Source organism: Bemisia tabaci, chromosome 6 (genome assembly GCF_918797505.1).
Source record: "Bemisia tabaci chromosome 6, PGI_BMITA_v3".
Lineage (NCBI taxonomy): Eukaryota > Metazoa > Arthropoda > Insecta > Hemiptera > Aleyrodidae > Bemisia > Bemisia tabaci.
In genome coordinates this window covers 886461-901923 of record NC_092798.1, presented here as the reverse complement: position 1 = coordinate 901923, position 15463 = coordinate 886461, and the positions used below count along the sequence as shown (strand labels likewise).

The window sequence follows — 15463 nt, the reverse complement described above, 5'->3', positions numbered from 1 at the left end:
ACAAGCAAAGAATGAATCAATTTAGGGACTTCCTGTTTTTATGTCATATCACAACAACTTGTGATGCATCCAAGGGAAAAGGCCCCTTGTAACTAACAACAAACGAAAAAATAGCACAACTAATTTAGGTGATACTGCTGGATAGAGGAGTTTCGAAGGAAAATTTTGGTAAAACACCCAGAAATGTCTGAGCAAACTGAGTCCTCGGTTCCAAAGATGTTTTTGAACTGTTAACGAATTCACTGCCTCAGGTCTAGCCAATTAGAACTATGCCTTCGTCTCATCCTTAAGTGCTCAAGTTACGAATGCCTCAAGGAACCATTCTTCTCGTCACATCATTAAATCAGTTTTTATAATTTCTTGGCAAGATTTTTTCAAAATAAATTTTGCAAATGAAGCTGCATAGGTATATGCTTTCAATGGAAACCGGAAAAGCAGGAACAATCCACTAACAGCATCTGTGTGCGGTCCATCAAAACTTTACATCATTTAAAAGCCTTGGAGGGCAAGGCGCGCAAGTGCAGTTTTTGAAGAAAATTGTGGTATTAATGATGTCAACTAATACCAGTCTTAAAATATAGCCTGTGAAAAATTAACTATTAAAATCCAATTTTTAAGCATCAAAAAGTGAGCTTGAACATTCCTTTCACCTCAAACCTCTATGTAATTTCGAAACTTGAAACATGTATTTTTTGAATACCTAGTGAAAACAGAACTGCACTTATGTACCTAATACGCCAAAATTGTCACGCACCTCTTTCCAGTAGTAACAATTGCAGCAGTCAATATTGAAGGCGAACTGAAAATACTCTGGAAATTCAACTGCTACGGCATATAGATTAGTCGCTCGGCATTTTTTATCAGATGGCACAATGTAGGTAATAGTTTGTAAACTTTTTTAAAAACTTTTCTTGCAACACTTGACTCGATTTCAAGGTTTCATTTTAAAACAGCGATTAACAAATATCGAGATAATGCAATTTTGCCAAGAACCCAACCGTTTTCTCGTTCCAATCTAGGCATTTGTGGGGATCGATTTTTGTAGTCTTTTAAGCATTGATATTTTCCTCATTTCATTCACAGTTATTTTTCTGCAGTAGGTAAAATGCACAAAAATGTTAATATGGTGAAAGAGGAGAGAAATCAGAAATCTGGCAATAGAGCTGATGGTCAAAATTGGCGGGAGCAGACAGCCAATCAGAGGTGATAGATCGCCTTTCCCCCACCCCCACGTTGTTTTACTTGTTTGTTTTGATTGTTTCCATGCGCCCACATGTGTTTTGTTATTGTTAATGTAATAAATATGTGATAAATTATCGTGGTTTTTCATGGTGCATTCCTTTAAAACGTATCAATTAAAGTAATCACCAGCATAAACATCAACAGTCACAGGAAATTGTAAACTACAGCAGGCTCCAAACCACCTTTTTTCCAGTTTTTGTTATCGTTTGGATCTTCAGAATGAACAAGGTTTGCTCTCACGGTTTTTTTTTACCTCTAATACATTTTGCCTTACATCCATTTTAAGCCCTAAATGAAAGAAATGATACTGTCAGGGCAAGCCCATTCATTCAAGCCTTCCTTCTGAGGCTTTGATAGAGTTGTGATAGAAAGAGTCTATCACTTGCCCCTTGCTGAGGGCTCATGGCTCATGGCATCTGCGAGTGAATGAAGAACAGCATTCAGCATTAATGATAAGGGATATAAGTCATAGTGACTTATCATCATACATCGTATGCCAAAGCTGGAAGTGTTGATGATAGCTGGTACTCAAACATCGGGGTCAGGTTTGTCGACGGAACGTTGCAATGTTAGATAGCTATGCGAAGGATTGTTCACTTTCGGAGTTTATGGTCACCCAGGCTCCCATAGATTACACTGCAGATTGGAATTTCAAATGTTTCATACTAGTATCATGATTACTAAAAATTTAAAATACTTATCAGTCGGAACCAATTTTTCTCATCAAACTCATTTTTCATCATAGCTGCTTATCAACTGAGACCTGCCTCAACGACTACAGACTGGTGGGTAATTTTATGTGCCTTTAGTGATCAGCTAGTCTGTTGTCACCAGCCTATTCTCATTTTTCTTGTCAGCAATCAGAGACCTGTCATTCTTCAAATTGGAACTCATCAAAATTTTTGGTGTTTTGCTTTTCAGCCGAAGAAGAAAAAACTGACGAAAAGAGAACGTGATAAACTCAAAGAAGAGCAGGCAAAGCAGCAAGCAAGAGAGCTAGAGGCTGCAAGGTAAGCATCAATGGAGAGCTTTTAAAAAAATTGATTCAAATTATATGGTGGAGTTACCAGAGCAATCTATATCTTCAGTAATTCACTCACCAATTTTTTTCAGGAGGATTTGATTCTATCATTCAGATTTTGATAAAAGTAAATAATCGAATCTGAGTCATTTTCTCCCATTCTTGTACTCCATAAATCTAATGAGGTGTCTAGGTACCTGAAAACCTTTTAATCATCAGTGTTGCTCACAAAATTTTAAGCAAACAGCCAGCTGACCAAAAGTACTCAGCGACCCGAAACTTTTTGTTGAACGAAGTTTTAGACAAGTTTCTTGAATAATACGCAAAACAGCTATGGCTAATGCATAACCACAAGTGCTTCCACCAGTCCCACATTAGATAACAGAATGTGATCCATATCTGCAAAAAATCTTTATCAAGTCCATCTCTAAGGATCATCAATGTTTGTGCACATAAATGTTCTCAATTTCTAGGAGAGCCAATTTCTCTCACACAAATTGCCAGCAAATTAAGAAAACACGCCATGCTTGCAAAAGATTGTAGTTCGTATTCCTAAAAATTCATAGTCCCCCAAAATTTTTCTAAAACGGCTAAAATTATTTTCTCTAAGTCTTAAAACAAGCGATAGGCACTCTACGCAAAATTTCCTAAAATATCATTTCTATCTGTAGACTAATGAATCGTTTTCCATCAGTAAACATTTTCCCTCTCTTTCACTAGACAAAGACAGATTGCAGAAAAGAAGAGAAAAGCTGCAGAGGAGAAAAGACTCGCCAAACTCAAAAGAGAAACTGAGCTCGCCAACCATGCCATCCGAACCAAAACACTCGTCAATTCATGTAAACTGTTCGCGCAGATGAAGGAAAGTAAAACGCAACAAGATATCGCATGCAGAGATCAAATAGAGGTCATCTAATGTTTTTCTTATATTCATAATATTTACACAAACATACTGTCATAATATTTCCTTATCCATTTTGCTCTAACCCTAGATGCTGGTCTAATTTTCCAAGTTAGCCTATCTCTATAATTTGTGCATAAGTAGCACACCTTATTATACATATCGATGGTGAAACTACCAAACCATGTATCTCGGTTTGCGACGTCGCAGACTTCCTGTCATACTTTATTTTTTAAATGAAAAACTACTTAACGTCCAGTCTTGAAAATTTCTGTGATTTTTCCTCTTTGTGCGGAGAAAATTCTGTGAAAATTTCAAGGAATGACATTGATTTGGTCTACTTCAAAAAAATAAAATGCGAGCGTAGATTTTTAAACACCGCAAACGAGATACGTGGTTTGGTAGTTTCACTGTCGATATGTGTGTCATATTATGTTATGAAGCATTGCTGCCAAGTTTTGGATCTAATCTCTGAACTAAGTATCTGTTTTAACAAAACATCAAATTCAATTCTGTAATTGTCATTGGCTGGAAAACAAATGTGTTTTGTGTTCCTTCACAATATTTTTATTACCTAAGGGAGAAATTTTTACCTGCATTTTTAGAAAATTTCACCTTTTGAATAGCCTACAAGTTCTTTAGTTTTGTCTGCAAAGTGTTTAAAAGTCTGTTGACTGTTTCAGTGGCAACATTTTATCAACAACGATGGTCTGCCATTTCCAAGCAATATCAGCGCAATGAACACATACCTGTATCTGTGGAAGCTAGAGACAGATTGTTACACAATAGATCATGCAGAACGGAGGGCACTTGAAGTATTAAAGGTTTGTTATTTATTTTCTTTTATCAAATGAAAATAATCCACCCTTGCACAACGCATTAATTTTGATAGGCCTCAATACACGGTCAAATCCTAAACAATTTATGGAGAAGCATAGAGCATCATATAATTATTGCTCATCATCTACAGTCAAATTTTGCAGCCCAATTTTTGCGAGATTTAAAGCATGTCTAATTGTATGGGAACCCAAAAAAAGGCCCTCTATCAGTTCCAGAATAATGTATTTTCCTGTCTTTTCCCTGATCTATTTTATACCTTGAGCATCAAATTTGGCCCCAACCAACGTCCCAACTCCAATCCCAGAATCTAATCTATTATCTGAACAGATATGTCCTTTCTCGGATCTTGCTGTGCATGTAAAACTTCCTTTGTGTGGAAATCGCCAAGTGGCAGTCCAAGGAGTTTTCAAGTTTCTTAAATCTGAAAAGCAGGACCGACTAATGTTAAGATTTTGTATCCAAACTTTTCTTTGATGGTTTTGATGAAATCATAATTATCTTGCAAGTAACCCTGTCTCTATTTTTTTTGCAACAGTTACTGGATTATCTGAATGAAGTTATAGATATTCCTCTTGATAAACCACCGCTAACTGTGGAAATGTGGAAATCTGTAAGTGAAATTTATTCGTACTTAATAAATTTATCCATGCAATCAAAAGTAAACTATTCACCTGCATTATTTCAACATGTTCACCCATGTATCATTTTTTTAAAAAGAAAGATATCTAAAACCATCCTATTAAATTTTGGAAGGTTGTTCCTTTGGATGACAGTAATTTATGGAAAATTTTAAATTTCATTCAAAAAATCAAATACCTATGTATAAAAGTATAGCAAGTTCTTTCATTTTGCTCAAAAGAATTTTCACTCCGAAAATTGAAATAGTTTATGCAAGTGAGTGTTTTTAAAAAAAATTGTTTTAAAAATGTTAATTTTTAAATTTTTAAATTTACTAAATTTTTAAATTTTACATAAATTGCAAGATGGACTCATAATCTCCATCTGTCATATTTTTATTATTTTTTAATTCCAGAAGAATTTCTCGAAAACTGAAACTGAAGCCAAACAAGGCTCCATTATTAGATTTCCCTTATCAAATCCTATATTTTGCGGATCACAATTTTATTTAAAATTTTTCTGAGAATAAAGAACAATAATATTTCTTTGTTAGTGAAAGACTCATTTTTTGCTCCAATAAACAGAACTTATTATGTCAAAATGTCTGTATCATTGTGTGAAGTTACACATGAAACAGAAGGCTGCTTTGAAACAAGGGTGCTTTCTTGTGGTTATGATATTGCCAACATCTTGCTACTTATGATGTATCTTTTTGTTATTGAAAAGTGTTAATCCTTGCAATTTGTCTCTCTCAAACTCACAAATTGAAAATTTTATGAGGAAATCTTCCCGAATATTTTTCGCATTGTTACGCCCGTTTCCTTTCAAGTGCAAGAAGAACTAAGTCACAAAACCTTAGCAATGTTAGATTAACAAGTGCCCTTTCTTAAATTGGCTCCACCCACAGATATGAGCACAATTTCATATTAATTACCAATCTCGTTTTTATAAACATCAATAACCATTAAATATGATATATTTATCACAATGATACCTCTCTATTTCATTTTTTCTCACTTTATATTTGTGTTCTCCCCAGGTGCGATCTGATTTCCGAGAAGAGCTCCAAAGCAGGATCGATAAGGCAACGTATTTGATTCTGCGAAACTTGGAGGAAAATATGATCCACATTGACCTGGAAACAGTGAAGTATTTGAAACAGTGCTCCGCTTTCATCCTAAGTCTCTGGAGCGTTTTGAAGCTCCCGCGATCTAGCAACGATGACAGGCCATCGCCGACCATCGATTTCCCCGATTGCGGAGTCAACATCCAGCTACCACCGCAATTTTCTCAATCTTTCATAGCTGTCCGCACTTTGTGGCTCAAGTATAATCACTTTTCCGACCTCAGTCGCTCGTGGAACAAACCGCAAGTCTCTTTTGATGAAGAGGATGGTAGGCATAGAATTGATTTCTCAACTGCCTGTTAGGTGATTCCTTTTTCTTAAGCAATGATTTTTTCTAGTTCAGACTTTATCTAGTAGCTTATCATGTGTACAAGTTGAGGCCTTTGTAAATGAAGGAGATAACTTTTTTGAAAAATTGAGATTTCGGTGATTTTAAACATATCTTGATCTAAAGTGAAGGGAAATTGGAGGTAAAAAACTCCATTATTGGTGTGGCAATTGTTTCAACTTTGTATCAGCCTGAAGAATGTCTGCAATTTTTTGCGACTTAAATTCCTTTTGTTCGAAATCTCAGTAATGTTAGCCCCTTCATTTAGCGCAAGCCTTTATTGTATTTCATCAAGCAAAAGGTATTCATATTTAATCTAGTATCTAATTTATCAATTTGCATTTCTCATATAAGCTTACTTCAGCGTAAACCTCTCCAAGCCTCAATTACCAGATTCCGTTGTTTCTTCCACAGACCTCTTTGAATTCACGAATAAAAAGTGGGAAGAAACTGAAAAAATTCGTAAGGAAATTGAAGAAGAGGAAATAAAACAAGAAATTGAGAGGCAGAAATTATTATTCGTGAAGAAGAAGTCAAAGTAAGTGAAAGTCTGGAATTTAGAGGTCCAGAAATTTCCAGTCTTCCTCATTTTCACTCGCTTTGTGCAGTGACCGGCTCCACTCACATATACATACTTTCAGGACAGGAAATAAAAGCACCAAAAGAAATATACGAAATAATAGTGTAGGTAACCGAACAAGAGAATAACTAAGACAAGAAGAAAACAAAGAGCTTTATAGCTCTAACATCAGCTCCACTTTGTATCTCGGACCTGGTTACAGTTCAATTCTGGTAGGGTTTCACCTACATTTCCCACATCTCTTTACTAAATTACCCACCAAATTCAAAAGTGATAACTTTCTTTTCTAATTTTGAAATCACACATGTTTGATTTCAAAATTTTGCCAGTAATAACTCAGCAACGTTTGGATAGTCGACAACATTGCGCCAGTATTTCATATCTTTCTGCAGATTGAAGATGCAAAGATACATATGCAAACATTTTCCCTCTAGAAAAATTCTCCTGTAAGCCTAGGGTATTATTGGCTCCCAGGATCAGACATTCTGATGACTAAAGTGCAAAACAACATATCTCCATCGGAGTGTTTCAAAATTTCTGCTCATATTTTATTTTCTAAGAAAAACAAGTCAACTTTATAGCTTGTTTGTTTAGAGTATTCTGCTGGCAGAGAAGAAATTTCAAGGAAGTTTTCAAGAAATTATGTTGAATAGGTTTCCATGGTAAAAATAAAGTATAACAGGAAGTCTGAAATGTCGTAAACAGAGACATGTGATTTTGCACTTTGGCCATAGTTTTTCAGTATCCCTGCCTACACCTACATTTGAATCAGTCTCAGGATTTTTGAGTTAATGAAACTCGTATGCAATTGAAGGAAAAATGTCATAAAATTGCGTGTAAAGTGACTGGCCAGGTATTTATCAGACTTTTTTTTTTTTATTTGTGACCATCTACAAGAAAAAATACTACATTGCCGAAAAACTACAAATGGAATTACTGGTTTCACTACTAAGAGGAGTGTTTCACAAATATTTTGGGGCAAAAAATAATACAATTTTAAATGCCTTTACACTGTAACTACTCCATTTCAGACATCAACCTCCTTCAAGTGAGGCATCCGACTCATTGAAAACCTTTCGCTTGAGCGATAAGACGTTTTCAAAAGACATACTGCTCGCGGATATTGAGAAGCTGGCTGAGTCTCAGTCACCGATGAATGATGGCTCTGAAAATGAGTTTGATCTCACAAAAAGTGCTCCGAAATCCGGGGAGCAGTCGCCGTCGTCTGAAAAAGCAGCACAGCTCGATTTGGCTAATGTAGACAGTCTCTCCAAAGGCCTGGTAACTTCTTATCTCGCTGCACATTGCCCTTTAGGCATCTTTCAAAATAACTTTGTTTTGCACAATTTTCGGAACTTTCGTGGAGAAATATTCATTGTCTTATGCATGCATTTCTTTGCCAAGTAGCAGGACCAAAGTCGCAAAATTTGTTGACAGCTTTAATGAAAATTTGTAGGAGGGCAAATAATGCTCTTCTAAATCTCATCTTTTACGTACTTGTATACAGCCATGAGATAAGGAACCTCAGTACACAAAGGCAAATTTTTCTTGGGAACATTTTTTGTCAAATTGAGTATAAATCAAAATTGAAATATTTGACTGAAAGTTTTTCCTGGTATCCAAAGATTAATGTCAAGCAGTAAATTTTTGTGCTAATGGTCGGTTTCAACTTTCAAGTTACTTAAGTGAAGTTACGTAAGTTTAAAAGTTATCTTTCATGAATAGTTACATTTTGATGTGACAATTGAGGACACCGCACCAAGAACAGCCTATAACTGGAAACCACGTTTTGAGAAAAATGCACTCAAAGTTTTGTTTTTGATGTACTGCGCAGACTTTTCTATGCAGGTACCCTGTTTTGGTGTTTTTGGGTGACCTAGCCCTTCTATTGAAGGATGCCGGGTAGATTTTGCGATACATTTTGGGTTTACACTCTAATATATTTGATTTAAAAAAGCGGTTTATAGGCCATTATTACGTCCAACAGTCATTTTGGTGGCAATATGAAGTATAAATCATTTTAATCGCGCATGATTAACGCAAAATTAAAGAATATCGATAGTGAGTAAAGAAAAGGGTAACTAGCACCTTATAGGCCCTTAAGTTTATAGGCCCGTTTATAGGTCGTTCTTGCACCCATCGATCCAGAGGCCTGACTTAACTCGGAAAAAAAAGGTTTTTCGACCTCGAGCCGTTACCTATCTATATTCTATCACTACCACAGCATAGTCCAGGGTACGTAGAATCCGAAAAGCAGATGGGCGTAATAACAACCTATACCCCTATAGGCTGTTCTTGGTGCGGTGTCCTCAATTATGAGGCCTCAACATCGTTGACAAAAACTTTGGTTGGCTTTTTCTTAAAATTATGATTTTTGAACCGTAGACTTTCAAATAAATATTGAATCCTTACTTTCAACTTATTATATCTTTCGTTCAGGACTCACCACCATCTGAAGCAAATGATGATGTGAAAGAGATTGAATATCCTGCCTCACCAGTTTCACAAAGAGCCAAGTCTCCGAATCAAATATGGGCTGAAAAAGAAGGTCTGGCCATTTATCAGCATTTCAATGTCTAAAACAGATAAATATGTATCTTTGATTGCAATATTACAAATCCCTCCTTTTTTTATTTTATTTTAAAAAAAGGAATTGACAGTTTTTTAAAGAAATTGTTTGTAAATTTTTTTTCACACATTCAAGAATATTCACAAAATATCACAAGGAGATACTTTGGCTAGTTTTTTTTTTAAAAAATAAATTAAGCACAATCTGAGTTTTTGAAAAGCTGCATTAAAGTTTTACATTTTTAATTTGAGCCAGTGATTTACAAATATTTTTTTAGGAAAAGCTTTAAAGTCTTTTTCATTCTGCTACTTTCTGCTTCGAACAAACAAGATACCACTTAAACCTAAATGGAATAACATAAAAATGATGATTGATATAATGTTGTTAATGACATTGCTGGGAAATGTGTCATTACCCCGCAAATAATCTGTTCAATTAAGTCATTACTTATCCTTAGTCATTGCAAAAAATTATTTTTACTCCTAATTAATTGAAATTATTTTCAACATAATTTAGTGCCGAATGTTCTGACTAAAAATTTTTTTGGTGCAATCAAGAGAAAATTTTGTTTTTATAATGTGGGAACTAAACTCAGGAAGGAGGAGCAAGGGCCGCAACTTTTATCAGGGCCAATAAGCAAAACTGGTTCTTTTTGTTGTAGCAGGAGAAAAATATTTGGAAGCGTATGAATGAAAAATGTTGCGCCAATAAGCAAAACTAAATGCTCTCTCTGCATAGCGAAAGATGAAAATTGAAGAACGACTTTAAAAAGTCTTTAACCTGGAAATCCTACAAACTTTTGGGAAGAGAAAAGTGAACGAAACGTGAAAGAAGATATGATGTCTACATTACATTTTTATCATAAATGTTACTTTTAAAGGCCTTTTCCGACAGAAAACCAAGAGCTACTCTAATCTAACTTGATTGCAAAAAATTTTACTTTCAGAGATGAAGGCTGAAAGATTGCGAGAAGCTCTCACGCTAGAGTTAGATGAGAAGGAGATAAATCTGCGACGCTATGTGGTTCTTGGTGGCGTTTTTCATCTTGATCTTCTTCAGCAGCCGTCGCAAGCACAGCAGCTGGCAAATAAATGTTATTTGACTTTGCGTGAGTTTCCCATTTCGTACTTTAAAATTGTCTTAATTGAGCCTTACAAGAACAATAATCAGATGTATTTTAATAGCAGAAGTCTTTTAAAATTAGACATTTTGAAGCAAGACGTAAGTGTACAGTTCAAGACAGTCACCTATGTTTGAAAGGAATGTATACAAAATTGTGAGGAAGCGAGGAGCACGCGAGTGTTAGCAGAGGAAAGACAAAGAGCATTAGCAAAAACGACTCAAGACTTTGTTAAAAGTCAGAGGCAGTCAGGCGAGTAGATAGTCTATCTACAGAAATATTTTAGTAATTTTTACTAAAATTGATACTCGTCTTAGCAAATCTATGACCACGCTGTTCATTGTTTTCTCATATTTATGCATCAATTTTTTAGTATTGTTTTATCATAATGCTGTGTGTATTTTAGTGACAGGACCGCAGAATATCCAGCCGATCAACTATCTGGAGCTGTATGAACCTCCAGCGCCATCTCAAGATGCATTGTTGCAGACGAAAACTTCTTCAGAAGAGGAGGAACATGAAGCTAAAACTAAGAAAGAAGGACTTGAGAAACTGGTCACCGTAAGCATCGTGTAAGTAGATGTCAGTTTGTCACTCATTAGTCAATGCAAACCCACAAACTAATTAATACTAGCGATTCCAAATCAGGTGATGTATAAAATTCTCAAGTGAAGTCGGATGCAACATGCATGAATTTATAGTTTCTTCCAAGTAGGTCTGTCAGTAGATAAAATCTGGGGTCTTTGAATAAGGCTTTTTTGAGAACCACACTCAAAATTGGAGTTGAAACTTAGATCGCTTTTTTTTTTTCAAGAGAATGTCCTTTTGTTCCTGCATTTTCTTTTAAATATTCTTAAATGAATTAATTTGTCAATACAGGCTACCGGATAATATATTATGGTTTGAACCACCAACAGTTGTACAATGGGATGACCAGCACAAATATTGGTCCACTCAATACATATTCGACCAAAAATTTAATGAAGAAAAACAGGTATTTTTTTGCTGAAAATAAAAGTAACCTTTACAAATTACGTTAACTCAATTTTGTTATCAGAAATCTTGAATGGCATATCGACATGAAGCCTTAATTTTTTCTACTTTCCTTGTGCACAAATATATACTGTTGGAAGAAAATCGAATGTCCCGTAGTAATTATTTCAGTTCAAAGTTCTCTGGTAGCATCCAAATCGCCTGAACATCAAAATCAGAATATGTCCCCTTCTTTGTCGCAAACTTTTTCAAAAATTATTAGGTACTGGAAAAAGAGATGCACTTAATTTTTCCATTTTAAAGAAAGGTAAGATTTTTTGCCTTTTTATTTTAATTTTCTACTGTCTAGAGCTGTTGAATAAAAATTTTGCGCTGCACTAATCAAGCAACCACTGTTTTGTTAAACTCTCAATCGACAAGCCCTTTGATAATCAGGATCCCTAGTTCTGGGAAAAAAGGAGAAGCAAAGATTTTATGTAAATAGTTTTTCTCAGCATGTAATCGTAGCCTGTGAGAATATATTTTAAGCTTCTATAAAAAGTAGTCATGAGTTTTGAGGTAATGACATCATGACAGTAGATTATTACTTATCCCGAGTGTCTTTTTTCCCCTTTATTTTGCAAAACAGATTTATAGATGCAAATTCAAGGAGAACCCAGGGATAATGAAAAAAGGGAACAACTACTAAGAATTCATGTGTTGCAGGTTGTTGTTTTTCGCGCTGGTCGCATGCGTCCATTTGGACTGGCGACGTTCCGATTCAGCAACCTTCCATACCAGACGTGGGAAATCCGACCTGGCCCTGGAAGTACCATATCATTTTCCATCACAGCCGCCATTATCATCGTTGAATTTCTTGTCAAAGTAAGCAGCCCTAACCCTTTGCTTTTCCACTGTTTTCTGAGGATATTCACCCTGCCCTCGCAGCGCTTTCAAGTAAACACTCGCGCAAGTATAAAGCGAGATACATACCAATAATCAGTGATTACACTATTGACTTAAATTTGAGTTTTGATTTTTATTTACATTGGAACATCTGACGATGTGATCAATCTTTTGAAACGGTTGTAGCGTTTAAAGCAGTTTCGTCATAAAATTAGAAGATTCAGATCAAAAGAAATTCTAGGGTTCTCCACCATTTCGGACCGTAACAAAAATTACTGAGTGCCCAGTCATTGATTTTTTTTTTAACTAACGTTTTTTTACGTTTGTATTTTTTGGTAGAATTTTTATCATAGTTTTCGTTCCTTTTTTCTCTGCTCACAGAATGATGAAATTTGTTTGAACCAGCTTCAAAATGCTACAAGCACAGCACTTCAAGAGTTAGTAGGAATCTTCTACAAGCCACATAAATTAATGAAGGTAAGTATCTTTTTTAAAGTCGGACATTCAAACCACCGTAATGCTGCTACATTTTACCGTGGTTCCATATGTCATGTATACAAATGCATTTTTATATTCAAAGCTCCGCAGAAGTAAACTCATTCGCATAATGAGCAAGCAATCAGAGGAATTTCAACAGATGTTTTCTCAGTCATTAATCTTGCATTTGATCCTTTAAAGTTTACTTCATTTTCACTTGTCTTTCTAGTTGTTAAGAGAAGGCGGCGTAGACTTATTTCCCCCTGATGATGCTTTTCTTTACCTCGAGAACGCAAGGAACAAACACCAAATCACAGAGAACCATGTCTACCACTGTATGGCTCTTCTTGCAACTACTCACATGTTTTCCTGGTCGCGTTGGAATTTACTGGCTGCTCATGAGAATATTGTCTTTCAAATCAAAGAATTGGCACGACAAACGAAACAAAAATTGGTGAGTGAACGCAAATTTTAAATATTTTTTTAAATCCTCTCTGTTTAAACCTTTGTGCCAAGAAACTCAAATTGAGAAATTGACGTTATTGGGTACAGGTGGCTCCCACTAAAATTCTGACTCAGAATAAAAATCCAGATCATTAAATAAACTGCAGTCATAATGCGTCAAAGTTTGCAGTCCAAAAAGTGTACTTCAGAAAAATCTGAAAATTTATCCTGACATGTTTGGAATTCAAAATCGGCAATTTTTTATCCTTACAACCTTAATTAACACAGATAGAACAGAATTACTTGCAATCTTGTTTTTATCTTGCGGAATGCTATAAAGTATTTTCTGTTAAAAACTAAGATCTGGATCGTTCTATCCAACTTGACAAAAACTTTTATATCTCAAAAGTGTCTGTAGACTTGGGTCTTTTCCAATGAATGATTACAGATAAATGATCAAACATGATCATGGGTAAGTTAGTAAGAATACATAGTATCATATAAATGATTGCAGGTCTAGAAACTTTGCCGTCTCAAAATTTCTCAGATTTTTTACTTACAACCATTTTTAAATTGTTTTGTTGTATTTGAGGTGGTCCAACACTTTTTCTTATCAAAATATTATAATTGCTCATAATTATCTTGATAAAATTAAGGAAATTTGTCAAAAGTAATCATAAATTGTCTCTTAAATGGGGAAACAGCAAAAATTAGCAAGTACAGGGAGAACTTCAATGTCAGTTACATTGGAAATGCGAAAGCGGTGCTTGATTTTCACTTGAGTTCTCTGGAGGTCCTTGATTTTTCAAGAAAGGTCTCGCGCAAGAATAACCGGGACTATAGCTTTCAATTCGGAAGTACCTAGAAGTTCTGGCTCATTGGTAAGTGCACTTATGTGCATAGGGAAACTAATGGTACATACTTTGATTCTAAATAACTGAAATTGTAGTTCCTAATTGCAAAATGAAGTCCAATTTTTCCACACGGCATTTTTGCTTCCTAAAGCTCTGACGTTGTGTTTCAGACCAATTATCAGATGTTACTGGTCACACCTTGGTGCGCCAGATTGGTGGTCTGCACGGAAGTGAGTCAGGCGTTTATGGAGGAAGGAATAGAGGGCATGAGCGTGAGTACAATTCTCATATTTCTCAGACTTACTAAGACTTAGACTACTAACACATATCTATTTGCCCTTTCCTCTCTCTGAAGAAGGGAGTGTTCCGAAAGGTGAACAATGCTCCAGAAAATCTGCTTTCGCTCACAGATTTTCTGAATTTTTTGCCCGGGCAGTAAGGTTATCAGGTGCCGCTTTAATTACCAATTTTTATGAAATTTTTGAAATACATTGTAAGTTTTTGATTTATTGGATTTTACAGGACTGACATATCTATCTGATAAATCGCCGAGTCCGTTAATTTGAAATAGCTCTTGAAGGTACAAGAAGATCGATCCATCGAATTTCAAAATTCATTACATCACAATCTGATAAATTGAGTTCTAACTCTGTATACATAATGGCAAAGAAAGTGCTGCTCATAAATTTAGAGTTGCATTTTAGGTTTTTATTGGAAAAAATATTTCAACGACGAATTTACAGTATTTCGTATTTCGGTTCTCACGGTAGGAGATTTTTTGCTTTTTTTCAAATTTTTAAAGGGACTGGTGTTCCTGAGCTGTGTGTGTGTTTTTTCTTTCTTACAAGAAAATTATCTGAATTTTTTTTTAAACAGTGTCAAGTAATATTTTTTCAACAAAATCACACACGATCAGACATTGTAAAACTCCACAATGGAGGTATGTGGTGTTTGTAATTTTATAGTTTATTTGCTCCAGAGGAGCAAAACTTGTAAAAAACCTTGAAAACACTACCAATAACGATGAACATCGCGCTAAAACAGTAAATTTTGAAGTTTTGTGGCTAGGAAATTCGATTATTAAATTCCATCATCAGGTGTGAATGTGTGATGCTCTCGTCAGCGATTTATTTTTCTTTTGCCGTCTGCTGGGAGGGAAAAACATGAAAACTCACCTTTAGAATGCCTTTTATATTTATAACCTCTACAAAGGATCCTCTGTTTTGCAGTTTTACGCGGACCTCTACAATCTGGTCATGGACTACGGTTTGGAAGAAACAAAAGAGAGCATCAAAGAGGTATCGGTCACCCTCGCTCAAACCTTGTTTTATTTATTACGAAAAACTAGAATTCTAACATTTTCTTAAGTCGTTTAAGTAATTGTTTAATCAACAAGAGTGCCCTCAACCGTCAGGGATGAGGGGAAACAACAAAGAATGTTTGCACAATTTCGTGGACGGCTGTG

The 15463-nt window shown here is 35.4% G+C and overlaps 1 protein-coding gene across 1 annotated transcript; it reads left to right on the top strand.

Moving 5' to 3' along the window:
* Nucleotides 1-1292: 1292 nt before the first annotated feature.
* LOC109033871 (dynein axonemal intermediate chain 7) lies at nt 1293-15420 on the top strand. The gene is made up of 17 exons (XM_019046701.2): nt 1293-1470; nt 2164-2252; nt 2984-3170; nt 3848-3988; nt 4540-4614; nt 5662-6016; nt 6491-6614; nt 7688-7937; nt 9096-9204; nt 10172-10333; nt 10752-10917; nt 11225-11339; nt 12044-12202; nt 12605-12700; nt 12930-13154; nt 14169-14270; nt 15228-15420. Exons 1-17 carry the CDS (start codon nt 1462-1464, stop codon nt 15363-15365), a joined length of 2502 nt encoding a protein of 833 aa, XP_018902246.2. The 5' UTR covers nt 1293-1461; the 3' UTR covers nt 15366-15420.
* Nucleotides 15421-15463: the final 43 nt, after the last annotated feature.

Coding starts and splice junctions, on each gene's coding strand:
- LOC109033871 (XM_019046701.2), top strand. Junction 11,340..12,043: donor AATTTAATGAAGAAAAACAG/GTATTTTTTTGC, acceptor CATGTGTTGCAG/GTTGTTGTTTTTCGCGCTGG. Junction 12,203..12,604: donor TCGTTGAATTTCTTGTCAAA/GTAAGCAGCCCT, acceptor CTCTGCTCACAG/AATGATGAAATTTGTTTGAA.